Consider the following 17,949-nt stretch of genomic DNA (forward strand, 5'->3'; position numbering starts at 1 on the left):
TACAACTTATGTCACTTAACTAGATGAACAAATTGAGCATATAAATAGGCCACCGTGTGTTGAATTGACCCTTCAACACGTTTTTCCAGTTCATAATGGCTTTTCTTGGGTGTGGTGAAGTGGTTTCTCAGTAACAAAGATTTGAAGGGTACCATCGCATTCTTGTATTGATTAACTATACAAATTAGTTGGGCATATAAATAGGCCACCAATGTATTGAATAGACCAGTAAACAAGTTTTCCCAGTTGACAATGGCTTTTCTTGGGGTGGCAAGTGGTGTTTCAATGACAAAGGGTTTCAAGGGTACCATCACATTGTTTTTACTTTTTCTGCATATTGTAGTTTTGAAAAGCTATGGAGCTGAAGCAAAACAGACAATGGAGCAAACTGAAGTAGAATTGGAGCTGGAAAGGGAACTTGAGAGTTTGAATGTTCCTCATCCTCTAAAAACCATTATAGTATGTTATCTGTACTTTTTTTATCTCCTCTGTAGACCTATGTAATCTATGGATGGTTTTCTCTCTCTCTCTCTCTCTCTCTCTCTCTCTCTCTCTCTCTCTCTCTCTCTCTCTCTCATATACACACACACACTTAGAGAGAGAGACCCGATGGGAACTTTGTATTGATTTTCACATTTCTTTTCTTATGCCTTTAACCGATAACAAATGGTACAGAAAAGGATACCAAAGCAACAAGATAGCATGGGTTTTAGCATTGGATGTTTTAACCTTCTTATTTATGTGTCTCTTGATCTTGTAGACAGAGAACGGTTTTATTGATTGTGTTGATTTAAACAAGCAACCAGCTTTGTCTCACCCACTGCTCAAAGATCACAAAGTCCAAGTATGTTGTATTTCTCTCCCATTTATTTGTTTTATTCACATTCATTAACAAATCAAGACCGGGGAGCATATCTTATTAAATTTGACTGAAATTTTGACTTTTAATACTATAATTTCTTTGCAGATGGAACCAAGTGTTCAACCAGAATGGGGGGTAAATATAACTTCTACAGCTGTTGAATCTTTGCTAAGTACTTATGAACATGAGGAATGTCCAGAAGGATCTGTTCCCATTCGACGAACTTCGAAAGAAGATCTTTTACAGGCTAGAACTTTATCAAGAGAATTGATCACCAATTTCATCCAAAGCAAAAGACACTTCCCCGGACAATTAGTAAGCAATCACAAACTCATATTCTATCTAATTCATGTCTCAAACTGAAACTTAATTAACCCATCTAAAAGATGTTAACTATATTAACTTTATTTTTTTAGCTGTCATTTAGAACTTCTAAGGTGTACCTAGTACACAAGACTAGTCACAATCAATCATTTTAAAGGTGTACCCATTGCACAAGACTAGTGATGTTGCAAAGTCCAAAAAGATGATAGTGTACCCAACTTCTTACTTGTACCCTCCGAAAAAAAATAACTGTTTTAATATTCAAACCCACGACTACTTGTCTCTATAAACTAATCTTAACCATTGCATCGTTCATCCCCCAAGGAGAATTTACAATTTGGATTCAAATGCAAATTAAGGTTCTTTTTTCTGTCAATAAGCATGACTAGGGAAATCTATCTTCATGCAAACAATAGGGCATGACTAAGGAAATATATCTTGATTCGATCAATAGGGCTGCACTTAAACGTAATCAGACTAATTACCATTTATTAAGAGTATCACATGCTATAATGCCTTCTTACTGGTATTCAAAAATACTTAATGAAGATTTGACAGTTATTTATTTATTTATTTTACTTTTTTCTTTTCTTTTTTGGGTTAAAGTCCTAACAAACTTGTGTGCTCAGAAAATGCTAAGCATCATATGGTAAACAAAAAGACAATCAAACAATGCTTGTTGAGGAAAACTATGCAACTTTCAACATTTTGACAAAGGTTGTTTTAAGGATTAAGTTTCTCATTTCCAGCTAAATCATATCTAGAAAGAAAAAAATTTCCCTAGAACATAATTTTTAGGTATGGTTTTTACATCAAATCCAATGTAAATATGAAAAAGAGTTAAAGTATGCTGATAAAATTGTAGGCACTGATTAATGCAAAACAGTCACATGCTTTTTTTTTTCTTTCTTTTTTTCTTTAGCAAAATAATTACATGGTTGCATGTATATACTGAAGTAGTTTTAAACAATAGCAATCGAAGGAAATGGGTTTTTATTGTTCTTTCTACTGAACAAATTATTAACCTCTAGAAATTGAACATTTAGATTGCAGATGTTAACAATAATTGGCCGGGTGGTCCAATTCATGGAGCTTCGCAACTTTTAATGTATACAATCCAACTCTTACTGCATCGTCAATGAGTTTACAAATGTTCAAATTTGGATTAATGGTGGTCCAAATGAATCCCCCAATTATATAATGGCTGGATGGTCGGTATGTATTTAACAATCTAGATTTATTTGAACTCGTCCTTCAGTTGAATCGTCGTCCCTTACTCAACTTTTTAGTTTATAGTCGATTCAATTTTTAATGTTATCTAACTTTATTTTCTACACTTCTTAAAAATCAGGTTAATCCAAGCTTATATCATGACTCAGAAACTCATTTATTTACATTTTGGACGGTATGTTTAATAGGTTGGAATTCTTTAATTTGTGTATCAAAACATGACTTACAATGGTTTTTTTTTTTTCCTTCTATTTTTTTTTCCCTTTTTCTTTTCTGGGATCAAAAGACTTACAATGGTTGCTAACACATTATATTGTAGCTAATAATTCTTGCACTTTTTCTACGTTTTTTAAATTGATTGATAATACAATGTATCACTATAATTCAATAGGACATCAAATATGATTAGTCTTCACTTTTAACAAGATAATAAAGTTTTTTAGTTGTTAATTAATAATTATGTTCTTTTTAGTACTTGAATTTCATTTTACTTTGAGAGAACTTAAGAAGGTCTTCCTTTTTCTAAGTGGTAAACCGCTTTCTCTTTAGAAGCTTAAACAATGGTTTAACTTGTTATCTTTTTCTTTTGTTTTTTTTCTTTCTATTGTCTCTTCAGTTTTACCCTCTCTCAATCTCAATTAATAAGAATTTGTTCTTTTATTTTTTCCTAATATTTATTTTGGGAACTAAGGTTCACCCAAGCCAGCTTACTAACTCATTGATTACATCCTAAGGAGGGTAATTTTTACATATAATATTAAATACAAAGCAGGGCTTCTTCCTTGGACCCGAGGGAATCATTCCATGTATATTTTTCTTTCCATAGGATAAATTCAATGATATGTGATAAATAAAGACACCATATATAACCATTTACGTTTATGAGAACCCTTTCCCTCTTCGCACTTCTTAATTTATTAATTTCTTGTATAAATAATAAAAATTTTGATAAAATACCTGTTTATTTAAATAATTAAAATTGCTGGTTGTTGTATGTCTTTTTCACTTTTAATTTAACTTACCTTTTAGCGGGACAGAAAAAACTAAAATTTCAAGGTGTGCAGGGTGATAATTACAAAAATGGGTGCCCCGATACTCATTGCAGAGGGTTTGTACAAACTCACAGATCAATTAGGCCAGGAACTCTTTTAAGACCTACTTCTGATCTTGGAAATAATCAGTTTGAGTTCCATCTCGCTGTTCACCAGGTATAACTTTCTTTTATCTTTTATTCCAAGTAAGTCATCGTAAAAAAAAAAAGTTGCATATTAGCGGCATTTGTATCTCCTCTTTGTGATTGAGGATGCTAGTCTCACATAGACATGTGCTGTAAGAATAGGTCTCATACAATTAATTGGTATATCTTTTGATGAAACTAAATCAGTAGATTGAATTTAGATCATTGTTGGTAATTCTATTGATTGTTTTCTTACAGGATCGAAATACTGGGCACTGGTGGCTGCAACATCAAGGCATGTCCATTGGTTATTGGCCAAAGAACTTGTTTAATTCTTTAGCTACTGGTGCTAAAGGTAATTCTTGGGGAGGTATCGTAAGAATTGGTTCTAATGGAGAATACCCTAAAATGGGAAGTGGAATGTGGCCTAAACAACGATATGCATGTTTTTTACATGTGATTGAGTATTTGGACAAGAACTACATTGTCTCACATCCAGGATCAGCAGGAAGCGTAAATATTCGCGTGGACAACAAACGTTGCAATGATATACAATATATATCTTATAACGATGTAACACATGTAGCTGGCATTAATGTTGGAGGACCTGGTGGACGTTGTGGCTAATTTTTCTACTAAAATGTAGTTAATGTTTATATGTTTCTACTAAGCTTTTTTTATTGTCGTGAATAAATGAATGTCTCCCTATAGATACGCTATTGTGCCTTTTTAATTATTACCCATAATTATGTATATATAATTACGCAAGGCCTAAGAAAGTAATCCGCTAGGCCCACAAACCCAAACAAAAACATCTAGCAGTAAGTGGCAGCACAATCACCAATTTTGGGGCAATTTTAGGTTAAAACATATATGAATCTAGAAGGAATTAGCGTGAGATTTTTAGATGGATGGAAAGGTCTAGAAGTTTATTTTCTAACGCAATAAACAGTGACCAATTTTCTATTTCCTTGGGGAGTTATTCTCAAAGCCACCTCTCCACTTTGAAGCACATTGAAACTAGTTGACCTTGGAGGAAACACAACCAACTTCCTCTTAGTCCCAACTTTCAATGTCCTATTATTGCCATTTTATAGTTTCAAAATGTTTTTTATTTAATGGGGAAGTTAGCCAGTCGAACTAGGTAGTCAATTTTAAGTGATATTTTGGAATTGCCTATGCATGGAGGGATGTTCCCAATGCACTTTTATTTAAGCTCTTTATTGTGAAACAATTTAACATATGGTTCGGATTGCTCCTACAAAGTCAAGTACTATTGAGGCAACGACGATCACCTTATGAGATTGTAGTTGCTCTTGTGACCATTTGTTATATTCTTCTTATTGAACCAATTGATGGTGGTGCTGCTTAGTATTTTGAGCCTCTTTGAGATTTGACTTGACTAACTTTGGATAATGACAATTCAAAGTCATGGATAACTATAATAATTTAATATTATGACTTTGATTTGATACTTTATGCTCCTTTCTCATTCTTGGATTATACTATATTGTTTTATTATTATGGATTGACATTGAACCTAAATCCTGTATTGTTATCAATCCCACGGGTATTCGGGTGAGTCCGGATCCAGCAAAGTGGGGTGTGATAGAAGTTGGTATCATAGGTCAGGTTCAATTTAAATCCTAAACTTAATACTATATAGTGGGTGCATCTTGAATCACCAATCCATAAGTGACTCAACTAGGTTAAAAGTGAATAATAGGTTTCAACCACTAACTTGAAATACACAATGGAGTGAATGAGCATAATGGAGCTAACTGAAATAATACACAATAATCATATCAAACCCATGAGTCATATTGTCACACCCAACCTAGCCGGATCCGGTAATACACGAATATGGGGGTGATACACTACAAGATTTAGGTTCACGGCCAAATCCATAACACAGCGCTATATAATATAATCAAAGAGCAAGTGACAAGTATTAATCAAGAAGTAAAAGTTATTATAGTTATCCAATATTTGAAATCAAAGTCATCATCCCAAATTAGTCCAATTAAATAAATTATCAGAGTTTAAGGAAAGGTTGTATATCAGAAGAACTCTAAGTTTTTGAGAAGGCTCAAGAGATTAAGTAGCGCCCTCATATATCGGCTGGATGAGAAGGATGCAACACAAAGATACAAGGGCAATTACTATGTTATGAGATATCTTCAGTGTCTCAGAATTGCTGGACTCCGTAAGCAATGTCCGAACAGTCACACGACTTGCCATAGAGCTTTGTGTCCTCTATTTTGGGCCCCTCATACGGCTCAAACGGCAGTGGACTTTCTAGCAGAACGGGGTCTTCATATCCTGCAATAATATCTAAAAGAAAATGTACATAAAGGAGTATGAGTTAAAATAGAACTCAGTGAGGTCAACTAACCATATATCATGCATTCGTCACATATTTCCATAAACAATCCATGTATAGTAAATAATGAGATGAGTGAATGAATATGTATGCAAATATGCTCCTAATTTTAACAATGGGGTCTCTATGGTGGACACATATTAAGTTATACACCAGTCTTTTCTAGGTGGTCTTACCACTCTCCCTCATGACACTCAGCACATCTTTTGGGTTTTTTGCAGTAGTTGAGTCAAGTCACATCAAACCATGGCTGGAGATTAGGTCACCACTCTCTCACATCACCATTGGTCTGAGAGCTAGCGCATGTTAGAGATAACCCTAGGCCAAATGCTTAGTCATAAAGTCTTGTACTACATGTGGTTCGGATATCTTCTCTCATGGCTAGTGCCTTTTTTATCCAATATCCTTCTCCACATAGGAATAATATCCTTAATGGGAGGCATCTGTTAGATCCCATTCCTTAACCCTATGGTCATCTACATATGTTGGGGCGGATGCCTCTCATGTCTCCTCACAGCACTCAAGCCATCTTTTGGACGCCCATGAGCCCGACCCTAATATATGTAGCTCTACCATCTCATAATGACAGTGGGCTTGCTTGATGCTTACAAGGCCCAACCACTGTCATCATGGGTCACTTGGCTTAAATACCCTTGCCAAAAAGGTAGTAGTACTCAAGGGTTCACTAGCCAACACATTTAGACACTTTTTTACCATGTACCCAGTTCTAAGTGAATGTAAGGTCACTAAGGTAATGGGTGAACCCACAAGCCTAGTTGGTATACAAGTATGGGTGCATAGTGTCCTACCATCCAATCCAGATATTCACATAATTCAAGCAATTGTAATAATAAATAAACATAATACCACATAACCTTGCGTAAAGTCACACGCAATTTATAATAGATGCAAGATAAAAATGTAAACGAAGATTTAAACAACACTTATAAATGCACGGGATATGGCAATGTGTTTCCCTCACCTATTAATATTAACAAAACTCTTCAAAGTCCTAAGAGATTCACCAAAGAGGGTGCAAGCAACTCAAAATAAGCCTAGAAACATGAGAAATCAAATGAGCAACAATTAGGATCCACCAGGGGTCAAAGGGGGCAAAACACACACCCAGACTAAGGGGCGGTTGATTAAACCTCCCAAGGCTGGTTGCCCACCCTTGGTCGGCCGCCCAACCTTAGGGCTACGACCGATTTGGTAGATTTCGACTCCATTTCAGAATCGAATTAAAATGGGTCTTTTGGGGTCTTCAATAGAACACTAATAGGGTCACCAAAACACCCTTCAATCACCCCAAGTAGTTCCCATACAAAAAGACATAGTTTGGGCTCTTCTTGGACAATAAAACTACCAATAAGTTACCACCAATCATTCTTGGACGGCCCTTTTTAGCCACTGCGAGTGCTTGCATCAATTGTAGATCGGGTATCATGGACATATCATTTGGCAATAAGAAACTTAGAGTCAGCATCTTCAATGCATCCTTAAGCCCAAATAGGGATGAAGAGTGCTTTGCGATTAATCTTATTAATGACTTAGTGGCTGATTATACTGCAAACATGTTTATTGATGATCCGATGTAGCATTACTTTTCATTTGGGGAATTTGACCTAAATATTAAGGAAGTCAACACATTGTTGGACTCTTCCACTTCTTTGGAGCAATCACCATTCACATTTAGATTTGAGCCTCCACCTCCAATGGCTGCATCTCCCCAACCCTCATCCCTCATGTCTCCCCCTAAGTTGGATCTTAAACCACTCCCTTCGAATATAAAGTATGCATTCTTAGGATACAATGAAACCTTGCCTGTCATTAATTCTTCTGATTTATCACCTAGGCAAGAGGACCACCTTTTAGGAGTGTTTTCTGAATTCAAGGCAGCCACTAGATGGTCCTTAGCTGATCTTAAAGGCATAGACCCTTCTATGTGTATTCCTAGGTGAAATTGTGAGGAGGAAGCGAAACTCCGTAGGGATACCCAATGTCGTTTGAATCCTAACATGAGAAAGGTAGTGAAAAATGCAGTAATTAACTGGTTAGATGACAACATTGTCTACCCAGTCTCTGATAGTGAATGGGTCAGTCCTACTGAGGTTGTCCCTACAAAATCTGGCATCAATACGGTTCCAAATGACAACGATGATCTTGTCTCAATTCATACCGCTATGGGTTGGCATGTCTGCATCAGTTACCAAAAGTTGAACATTGTTACCGAGAATGATCCACTTCCCCTTGCCATATATTAACCAGATTTGGAACTCATTTACTGGACATGCTTAACAAGTTAACGATCAGCGATTTAAAGCTTTATGTGGATGGCCTAGCTTATGGCTAACTTATTGACGAGTTGGACCTAGAAGACTTGCCTCAAGACTCTTTATGAGTCTCTCATTGAGTTTGGTTGAAGACCCTAAACTTAGCGCTTTATGTGAGGCAACCCATTTGTTTAGATGTTATTTCTTATTCTTTTCTTTGTTTCTTTGTTAGGGTTTACTATTGTGTGCTCTATCCAATATCAAGCATCGGGTACAATCTTTCCGCTATTTACTTCTATTATGTTCTTCTTTTCTATTCTATCCTATATGCACTGAGGTCACTGCATAATTTAAGTGTGGGGGTGTCAACTCCAATAAGACTCGTTGGTAGTTGGTAGAACATTGTCACAGAGATAACAAGTGCCCAATTTTTTATGGCTTTGGTAAGATAAATGTTTTAATTCCTTGCTTAGATTCAAAATGAGAGTTTACGGGTTTTAGAAATTCCATCTGATGTGATGAGTACCCTCTTGAGAGAATGGTAATGGGTTTACATTTTGAGATTGAGGCTGAGTCAGAAAATAGGAACTCCAGGTAGTCCAAACGGTTTGACCATTTAGTGGTCTTGTATTGCCTTGTGCTTATGGTGACAAGTTGAGACTGATAAATGTGAGTTGAATTGAAGTATAATATGAAAAAAAAATGTTAAAGTTTAAAGTTTAGACCTCCTTCTTAGTAATCGGGTCTCGGTGTCACTAACATCGTGCCTCACGTCAAATAGTTGGGGTGTGTTTGGTCAGTCTTGGCTAGTAGGCTGGTTGGCTTGAGTAAGTAAGTTTGAGGGGTATTCTACACCTAGTCCCTTAAGGCCATCTGGCTTGAGAGCGGCTGACCCAACACTCGTTACATAGGCATTCATAAAAGCTTAAGAGGCAAGACATTGCATGGACTAGAATTGTGAACATTAAAGAAATAAGTGAATTAATGTGCTTATAAAGGTGAAATGTCTAAGAAGGTCAATATTGCTTAGATCCTGAGTTCTTGGGATTATTTGGTATCTAAATTAGTCTTATCTGAGGGTGAACTGGTGGGCTGAGGATAAGAGGAGACTTCTCGATAGAATTGTTTGCCTAGAGCTAGACTCAAGAGAGGGTGCAAAGAGCTTAAGTGTGGGGGTGCCTATATTGCCTTCAGTCTTCAAGGGAGTGTCTTTGTCTTGGAATCTATTTTTTTACACTTACTTTTGCTTGAATCATTAGAAAAGCACTTAAGAATTTTGTGTGTATATTCTCTACAAACACTCACGAGACACAACTCATCCACTAGGGTAACCTAGGGGTTTAAAGGCTTTTTGCACATGTTAAGTGTAACCGTGATTTCTACAAAAGTTAGTTAGGTGTTTTGTTTTTCAATATTGCTTTTATTGTTTCATTTTGCTTGAGGACTAGCAAGCACTTAAGTGTGGGGATATTTGATAAGCATGCATTTATCATTATTTATTTGATTTAATTTCTCATATTTAGTTAATTAAAAGAGAGTTAATTGAGTAATTTTGTGTCTTTTTTCATGAATAAGGTGATTTTGGTTATTATATATAATGTGTAGCAAAGTTGGCAAATATATTTGAGGATTTTAATTAAAATAAAATCATGGGATTCAATCTTGCTACCCCAGAAATCAAGAATAGTGAGATCCAACTTAATTAATGCAAAGAGAGGATGAATCTTAGCCAAATTGGAAACAGGTGGAGGTCCAAGGAACAAAATTGGTAGTAGGATCTGAAAATCGTGTAAACAGACCCACCTTGAGTATTTTGGGCATATCTCTCTCGTATGAACTCGGATTGAGGTCATTCAAGATGCTATGGAAAGATAACAAAATATCTACAACGTTATAGTTTTGAGTTTTTCCAGGATCCGAACACATAAAGGTCAAATTGACGGTTAAAGAGAAAAAATTTCATTGTGTGTGGGATACATAAAAGAGAAGCTAGCTACAGAGAAGAGGAGAAGATGACGAACACAGATCTTGGCTTTCATCTCTCTCTCTCATTGCTCAAGAAGAAGACCACATCTCTCTCTCTCTCTCTCTCTCTCTCTCTCTCTAAATTTCATCTTTATTTGTTTTATTAATTTTGTTATAATGAGTAGCTAGTTGTTTTTCTTTGGGATGTAGATGAACCATTGCTTATTTCTATGTTCTATATCTTCTTGTTGATTGTGTTTGAGTCTGGCAAAAAATGTTCTATAGCTAAGCAAACTAAGCATGCCAAGCTTTGGCGAAGGATGATAGTCTTGCGAAGATAGGGCATATCTAGGAAAGACCATCTTTTGTTTTGAAGTGTAGAGTTATATCGATCAGTAAAAAGCATTGGGGATTTGAAGTCCCATAAATCTTCACGTATTCATAGTTAAAGTTTTTGCATTGATTAATAGATTTAATTTAAATTAGGTTTTGTTGAATTAAATCTTACTATCTTAGCCTCTTAGTTCCCCATAGTTCGATCCCGTACATTCTGCTAACTAGATTAATATTGGATTTTATTTTTGATTGGTTAGCGACACGATCATTGTTCACTACAGATTTGACAATAACAACATTTACTTGGTAGTATAATTTCCTAGCCAATGTAGTTCAGAGTTGTACCGGATATGGAAGACAAATTTCATGCCCATTTCTATGTGGCAAATCATAAGTGCATGTGAGTGACCTTTCCCGATTGCAGAAAAGGCCACGTGAGCCAGTAGAAAAATGTTTACAAGGTTTAAGTTCTTGAAGTGCAAATGCACCTTGGCTCTACCTGAAAGTGAGTTTGTGGCCATTACCTTGGAACATCACTCCTTTGCATTACTTGAAGTGCAAATGCAAAGGAGTGATGTTCATCTGTAAATGCGCCATGGCCACCTCTAATCCAGCTTGCTTTGAGATGGGAGGCAGCAGGTAATTCCATATTTCAGATTTGTCCCTAATGCTCCTTTTGAGTATGCACCATGTCCAGTACTGGGTTTCGGAGAGTTTGGGTGTATTGGTTGCAATTGCTATTTTGATTGAGTGACTGATTTCTTGACATGATGTAAATATTATAGTTCGTGTGTGCGTGTGTGTGTATATATATATTTCTATATTTCTCTATACTAATACAAATGACCTTTTAGCAAACCCCCCCTCTGAGGGGTTCTCAGTTTAAATGAGATTCTACATTATCACACTAATTCCATTTCACATCGAGAATTGGATTAGCAAGTGGTTTTGTAGGACAAATACCGAGAGGAGTGCAGCCACCTTCAAAATGAAGCATATGTACATTTGAGAATTCCACAAGATGTTATCACATAAATGGTCGAAATAATGCAGCTAGACAAGGAGTTGGATATACATTGGAGGAGCTGGTGGCTAGATTTTCCTATCAAAGTATATGTAACCTTGATATGTTTGTTTAATTTTTTCCTGCTAAAAGGTCATAGGTATTCAAAGCAAGAAGTATAAACAGCAACAATAAAACTTACATGTCTTGGAACCAAACATTCTAGCCCGCAACCTCAGTTGCCCCCAATACACCCATCCTCACTGCTTGCCACTCACATTAGTTGTCAAAGTGAAAAGCTAGAATCTGAACCTAGGGCTTCCTGATGCATCTAGATCTAGAGCCATCCAAACAGCTGCTGTCCAAGGGATGTTAGTAGCTGAATATCCCTGCCAAGCCACTGTTCTGGCTAAGAAATCCGTAGCCATATTGGTTTCCCTGTAGCAATGGGTTATTTTCCAATCGATAGCATCTAAAAATGACAACAAAGCCCTCCATCGTTAAAGGAAAAACCAAGGGATCTTACACTGCTAAATGAGCACAACCACTTCCACTGAATCACACTCAACCCAAAGCTTCGTCATTTTCAGCCTATCATCCCATTCCAGTCCAAGAATGAGAGCCTCCATTTCATATTCAAAGTTAGTTTTCACATTCAAGAAAATGCCGAAGTTCAAGATCACAGCAGCAGCTTCATTTTGGAAAGGCCCACCAGCACCTACTTTGCCAAGGTTGCCCAAAGAGCATCTGTCAATGTTTAGGTTGACCCACCCATTGGAGGAGATAACTAGAAAACTTCTTGAGGGCGTTTTGAGCCCATAATGTGATGCTTTAACCCCAAAGATCTAGCAAGAGCAAAATCATCCTAAGAAACTCTTCTACCTTCAAGCACGATAACCAATTGAGCAAGATATGAGAAGATACGATATAGCACCCAGTCCTTTGGAAGGCAAAGCTCCTCATACTTGTGCTTATTTCGGCCCAGCCAAATGTAGTAAATTAACAGAAAACAACCATTTAACCAAGCCGCCCCTAACAAGGTTGATTTAGCTTGCTGAGTCCACAATTTACAGCTCTCTAGGAGAGATGTGTGAGCATGCCAAATCTTTCAAAACTTTGTTGCCAACGACTCTCCACAGCTGCGGGCAAATGGACATTTCAAAAAGATATGGTTGACACGCTCTGAAGCCTCCATACATAAACTGCAGCGAGAGGCCAAAGAGATCCCCTTAAAAGTAATCAAATCACCCACAAGGATCTTCCGATGGAAAAAAACACCAACAAGAAGCTAGCTGCCTCAACAATAAAGGCGACTTCCAAATGGCAATTGCCCAATCTACCTTCGTTGCTTTTCTTCTAAAAAGCTCCCAAGCTGATTCTATAGAAAAATCACTAAGTGGTGAGGCCCTCCAGTGACACACATTAGCAAAGGCACACTAGGAAGAGGGGTTAATCTAATCAATTCCAGGAAGAGGGATTAATCTAATCAAATCCATCACCTCCTAAAGCTTTGGTGAAAGATGTCTTTTTTTAATTCCTCATGAATAAAGTATTAAATTATTTAGATTTTCAGTTAACTCACAAGACTTGTATTTAGTTCAAATTTGGGTTCAAATATTGGTTTTGTTGCCCCTTACAACAGATCCCATGTGACAAATTATAAAGACACCTTAAAATTTATGATAGGGATAATTCCTATTGTCTCCTATACTATAGCTTAATTACAACTTTAAATTGTGGAATTCTAGGGTTTGCTCTTCAATTATTTTTTGTCTGAAAAAGGTTTGGCATTTTATTGCTTCTTATGAGAGATGAACAATGGGCGATGGGACAAAAATAAAATTTTGGAAGGTCGTTGGTTTGGAGACTTTGCTGTTGTTGCTCATTTGGAGATTCTTCTAAATGGTATATATTATGGTTGGATGGATCCACATAAATCACCCTGTATACATTCCACAATGCAGGGGATTCAAATCCAACTTTAGCTGGTGATGGTCTAGTAATAAGTTTCACTTGAGAACAAGCAATACAAGAAAGTTCATTGAATTGAAGAATCTTCTGATTTTCAATTGATGGCCATGTGAATTTTCAATACTTTTTCACATCATATTCTATCCGGGATGGCCAACCGGTCATGGCAAATAATAAAGATATTTGAATCAATATTCCTTTGATCCACCAAAGCATATATTTCAACCATGTGAAGATTTGTGTAGTACAAACCGAAAGAAAAAGCAGGTAATTTTCCAAAATATATTTTCTACCTGTCGTTTTTGTAGTAATACAAAGATATTTAGTTTTACCATCATATACAGTCTGAATATGATAGCCATTTTGATGAATGTCTTTGAAACTTAATAAGTTTATTTTGACACTTATTACAAAATAATACATCATTGATTACCAATTTGGTTCCCTTAAGTAATAATAAATTAACTCTTCTAGAGCTTTCAATCAATTTTGTACTACCAGTTATTTTATAAACTTTGGCTTCCTCCATCTTCAAATAAGAAAAATACTTTTTATCTCTTAGTATAGTATGCGTCACAGCACTATTTGCGAGCCATATATCGTCTTCACTAATCATGGATCCAATTGAGAATTGAGGAATATCCATGTTCTTCATTAAATTGAAACGAAATACATCAAAAAATATATGTAGAAAATCATACATAAATGAATTAAACTAAAAATTAAAATAAACTAATTGAAAACATAACATCACTTTTATTCAAACCCAAATAAGAAAAATAACCAAGTCATCAAATATTGTTTTCAAAGAAGTCTACAGCATCTAGATGCATGATGTCTATGAGTCCATTAAAATCATTTTTGTTTAAAGCAAGGTTTACTTCAATACCATTATTTTGGAAAGTCAAATCCGTCTCCACATTAATTTCCTTCTTTTTGATTGAATCTTGATAAAGCTTGACAAAAACTCTGGAGTACGATAAACACACAACCAATGGCCTTTCATACCACATTGGTGACAAACATTATCTTTACTATTTGAAGAGTTACTTTGAGAATCCTTGCATTTCTCTTGTTTATTTCCATTATGAGGATGATAATTATTCTGTCTTTTTTCTCATCCACGTCCATGTGCAAATCCACATCCACGTCCATGGCCATGATTATAATTTTGTCTCCTTTCATTCTTATCATGAATTACTGCATTCACTTTAGGGATTGGAGCAGAACCAGTAGGACGGGCCTCATGATTTTTTTAATAATAATTCATTATTCTGGCTCACCACAAGGAGGCATGAGATCAATTCAGAGTACTTCTTAAAACCCTGTATACTATATTGTTGTTGTAACAACACATTTGAAGCAAGAAAAATTGATATGGTTTTTTTTCTCTTTCTAATAAGTCCTCATCAGTAGTAATATTTCTTCGCATAATTTCAATTCAGAAATAATTTCAAAAACTGCAAAATTGTACTCATTTACAGTTTTAAAATCTTGCAACATCAAGTGCATCCATTCATAGCGAGCTTTAGGTAGGATTATCGTTTTTTTATGGTCATACATTTTTTTTAAATTAATCCATAATTCAAGTGGATCTTTCAAAGTCGGATATTCTGCTTTCAATCCTTCATGGAGATGATGGTGAATAAAAATCATGGCATTCGCCTTATCTTGATTGGATACATCTTTTTCTTTCATAATTGCATTTCCAAGACCTCTACTGTCAAGGTGGATCTCAGCATGAAGGATCCATGACAAGTAATTCTTGCCCGTTATATTGAGGGCCACAAATTCCAAATTTCTAAGATTTGACATGATATAAGTCAATATAAAAGAGGAATAAAAGATAAAATTAAATTTCATGTAAACATTAAATAATATGTGCATCTTCTAATATTTGAAGTAATGAATAATATTTGAACATAAAAACTAACATGAAAATTAACCTCAAAACACAATTACTTGGGGTGGAGTTGTACACAATTACTTCAATAGAGTTGTGCTCAAAATACAATTACTTCAAGTGGAATTGTGCACAATTATTTCGACAGAGTACTGCTCAAAAGAACAATTACTTTGTGAGAAATCGTGCTGATAACGTATTTTAAAATAAAGAAAATATATTAGAGATGAAAAAGGAAACTAGAACAAGGTCAATCAAACTATTCATTGAGTTGAGTGTATTACATATTTATAGAAGAAGTAGCAACTTCTCTGATACGGAAATATCAAAGTCTACAATGAAATACAATATATGATTCTTACACATAATTAGATGTTCTTGATATGGATAAGATAGATTGTCGCTCAAAATATAAGGTGCATAGAATGGAAATTGTGACTATCAACATTGTGTTGAGATGACCATGATCTTCAATTAAGATGGAAATATGAACCACCAAGATTGCATGCTGAGGTGGTTGAGATCTTCAATTAAAAGTATAATTTATTTGGAGGTGATGAACATCTACAATGAATATTATTTATAACATACCTAATTAAATTCTCTAATTGTCAAGAGAAAGAGAAAAAACGAAAAGGAAACTCATTTTTGTTATAAAATAAAGAGAAAATATAGAATACAAAGAAGAAAGATAAGATTAATTCAATCAGAACTGGTCCATTCATTTGAGTGCATTACATATTTATAGTAGAAGAAACATCTACTCTGATATGAAAATATCAGAGTCTACAAAGAAATACAATATATGATTCCTACACACAATAAGATAATCTTGATATGGAAGGATAGATTGCCACCCAAGATAGAAGGTGCATAGAATGGAAATATTGACTGCCAATATTGTGTAATGAGATGGTTGTGATCTTCACCAATATTGCCTCCTGGGGTAGTTGAGATCATCAATTAGAAATACAATCTCTTTGGGGTAATGGACATCCATAATAAATATTATTTATAACACTCCCCCTTGGATGTCCATCAATAGATAATGTACCTTGTTAAAACCTTATTAAGAAAAACCCTGTGGAAAAAAATTTTAGTAAAGGAAAAAGAGTATACATATCTAAATAATACGTATTGGTAGCTGCGCATTAAAAACCTTACCAGGAAAACCCAGTGGGACAAAACCTTGGTTAAGGGAAAAAAAGTGTAGCATGTATTTTACTCCCCCTGATGATATCACCATTGAGTATCTTTAAGTACGTACATTCCAATATCATATACCAGCTTCTCAAGATTTAAAGTATGTAACTTCTCAGTAGATAAATTTGTCAAATTATCACTTGAACGAGTTTGTTGAACATAGATTTCACCATTTCATTAAAGATCATGAATGAAGAAGAATTTTGGTGAAATATGTTTCGTTTTATCTCCTTTGATGTATCATCGCTTCAATTGAGCTATGCATGCATCATAATCTTCATATAATATTGTTCAAACCCCTTCTTCTAGTAGAAAACTACATACTTCCTGAATGTGTTGTATCATTGATCTAAACCAAATATAAAATAGCTAACATTCACTTGTGAATAAATAGCATGTTTGAGATGTAGTTTTATATAGATCAGATAAATTTTCTGCATCTGCATAACAAGTAAGTTGATCCACATTCATAAAATAATATAATGTCAATAATTTCTCAAATGTACTGAAATATATGTTTTATAACATTTCAGTGTTTTCGTATTGGAGAAGAGATAAATCTTGCTAGTATACTTATAGAAAATGCTACATCCGATTGTGTATTATTAGCAAGATACATTAATGCCCCAATTGCACTAAGATATGATATTTCAGGACCAAGAAATTCTCCACTATTTTCTTGGAGTCGAAATGAATATTTCTTTATATTGAGCGATCTCACAACCATTGGGGTTCTCAATGGATGTATTTTATCTAGATAAAATCGTTTCAAAATATTATCTATATAAGTTGATTGATGAACGAATATTTATTCGTCAAATGCTCAATTTACAAGTCAAGACAAAAAATTATCTTTTCAAGATTTTCATTTCAACTTTCTTCAAATAATCTATTGTTTTTGGAAACTCTTCAGGAATTTCGATGATATTTAAATCATCATCATATACACTTACTAAAATTAGATCCATATCCTTTAATAAAGGCACAATAATAAATTGGATCATTTTTATACTTTTCATTTAGTAAATATCCACTAAGGAAATTATACCATATATGCCTTGATAATATTTGAAGCCTTATTAAACAAAATTCCTAGGAATTTTTATGTGTTTCAGGTATTTTGAATCCTTCAGGGATTTTCATATATCTTTCACACTCGAATGAGCCATATAAATAGGCTGTAATAATATCTAATAGACACATGTCAAAATTTTTATATACTGGCCAGTTAATAAGATATCTGAAGGTGATTGCATCCACCACAAAATAACATGTTTCCATGTAATGCCAGGAATCTGCGAAAATTCTTGTGTTATAAT

The 17,949-nt window shown here is 35.0% G+C and overlaps 1 protein-coding gene across 1 annotated transcript; it reads left to right on the forward strand.

The window, feature by feature from the left end:
* The first annotated feature begins 252 nt into the window (after positions 1–252).
* LOC149024106 (protein neprosin-like) lies at positions 253–4,220 on the forward strand. The gene is made up of 5 exons (XM_089143414.1): positions 253–459; positions 761–844; positions 968–1,034; positions 3,446–3,624; positions 3,852–4,220. Exons 1-5 carry the CDS (start codon positions 253–255, stop codon positions 4,218–4,220), a joined length of 906 nt encoding a protein of 301 aa, XP_088999540.1.
* Positions 4,221–17,949: the final 13,729 nt, after the last annotated feature.

This window comes from Hakea prostrata, chromosome 2 (genome assembly GCF_041222555.1).
Source record: "Hakea prostrata isolate BN-2017 chromosome 2, UWA_Hpros_2, whole genome shotgun sequence".
NCBI classification, from domain to species: domain Eukaryota; kingdom Viridiplantae; phylum Streptophyta; class Magnoliopsida; order Proteales; family Proteaceae; genus Hakea; species Hakea prostrata.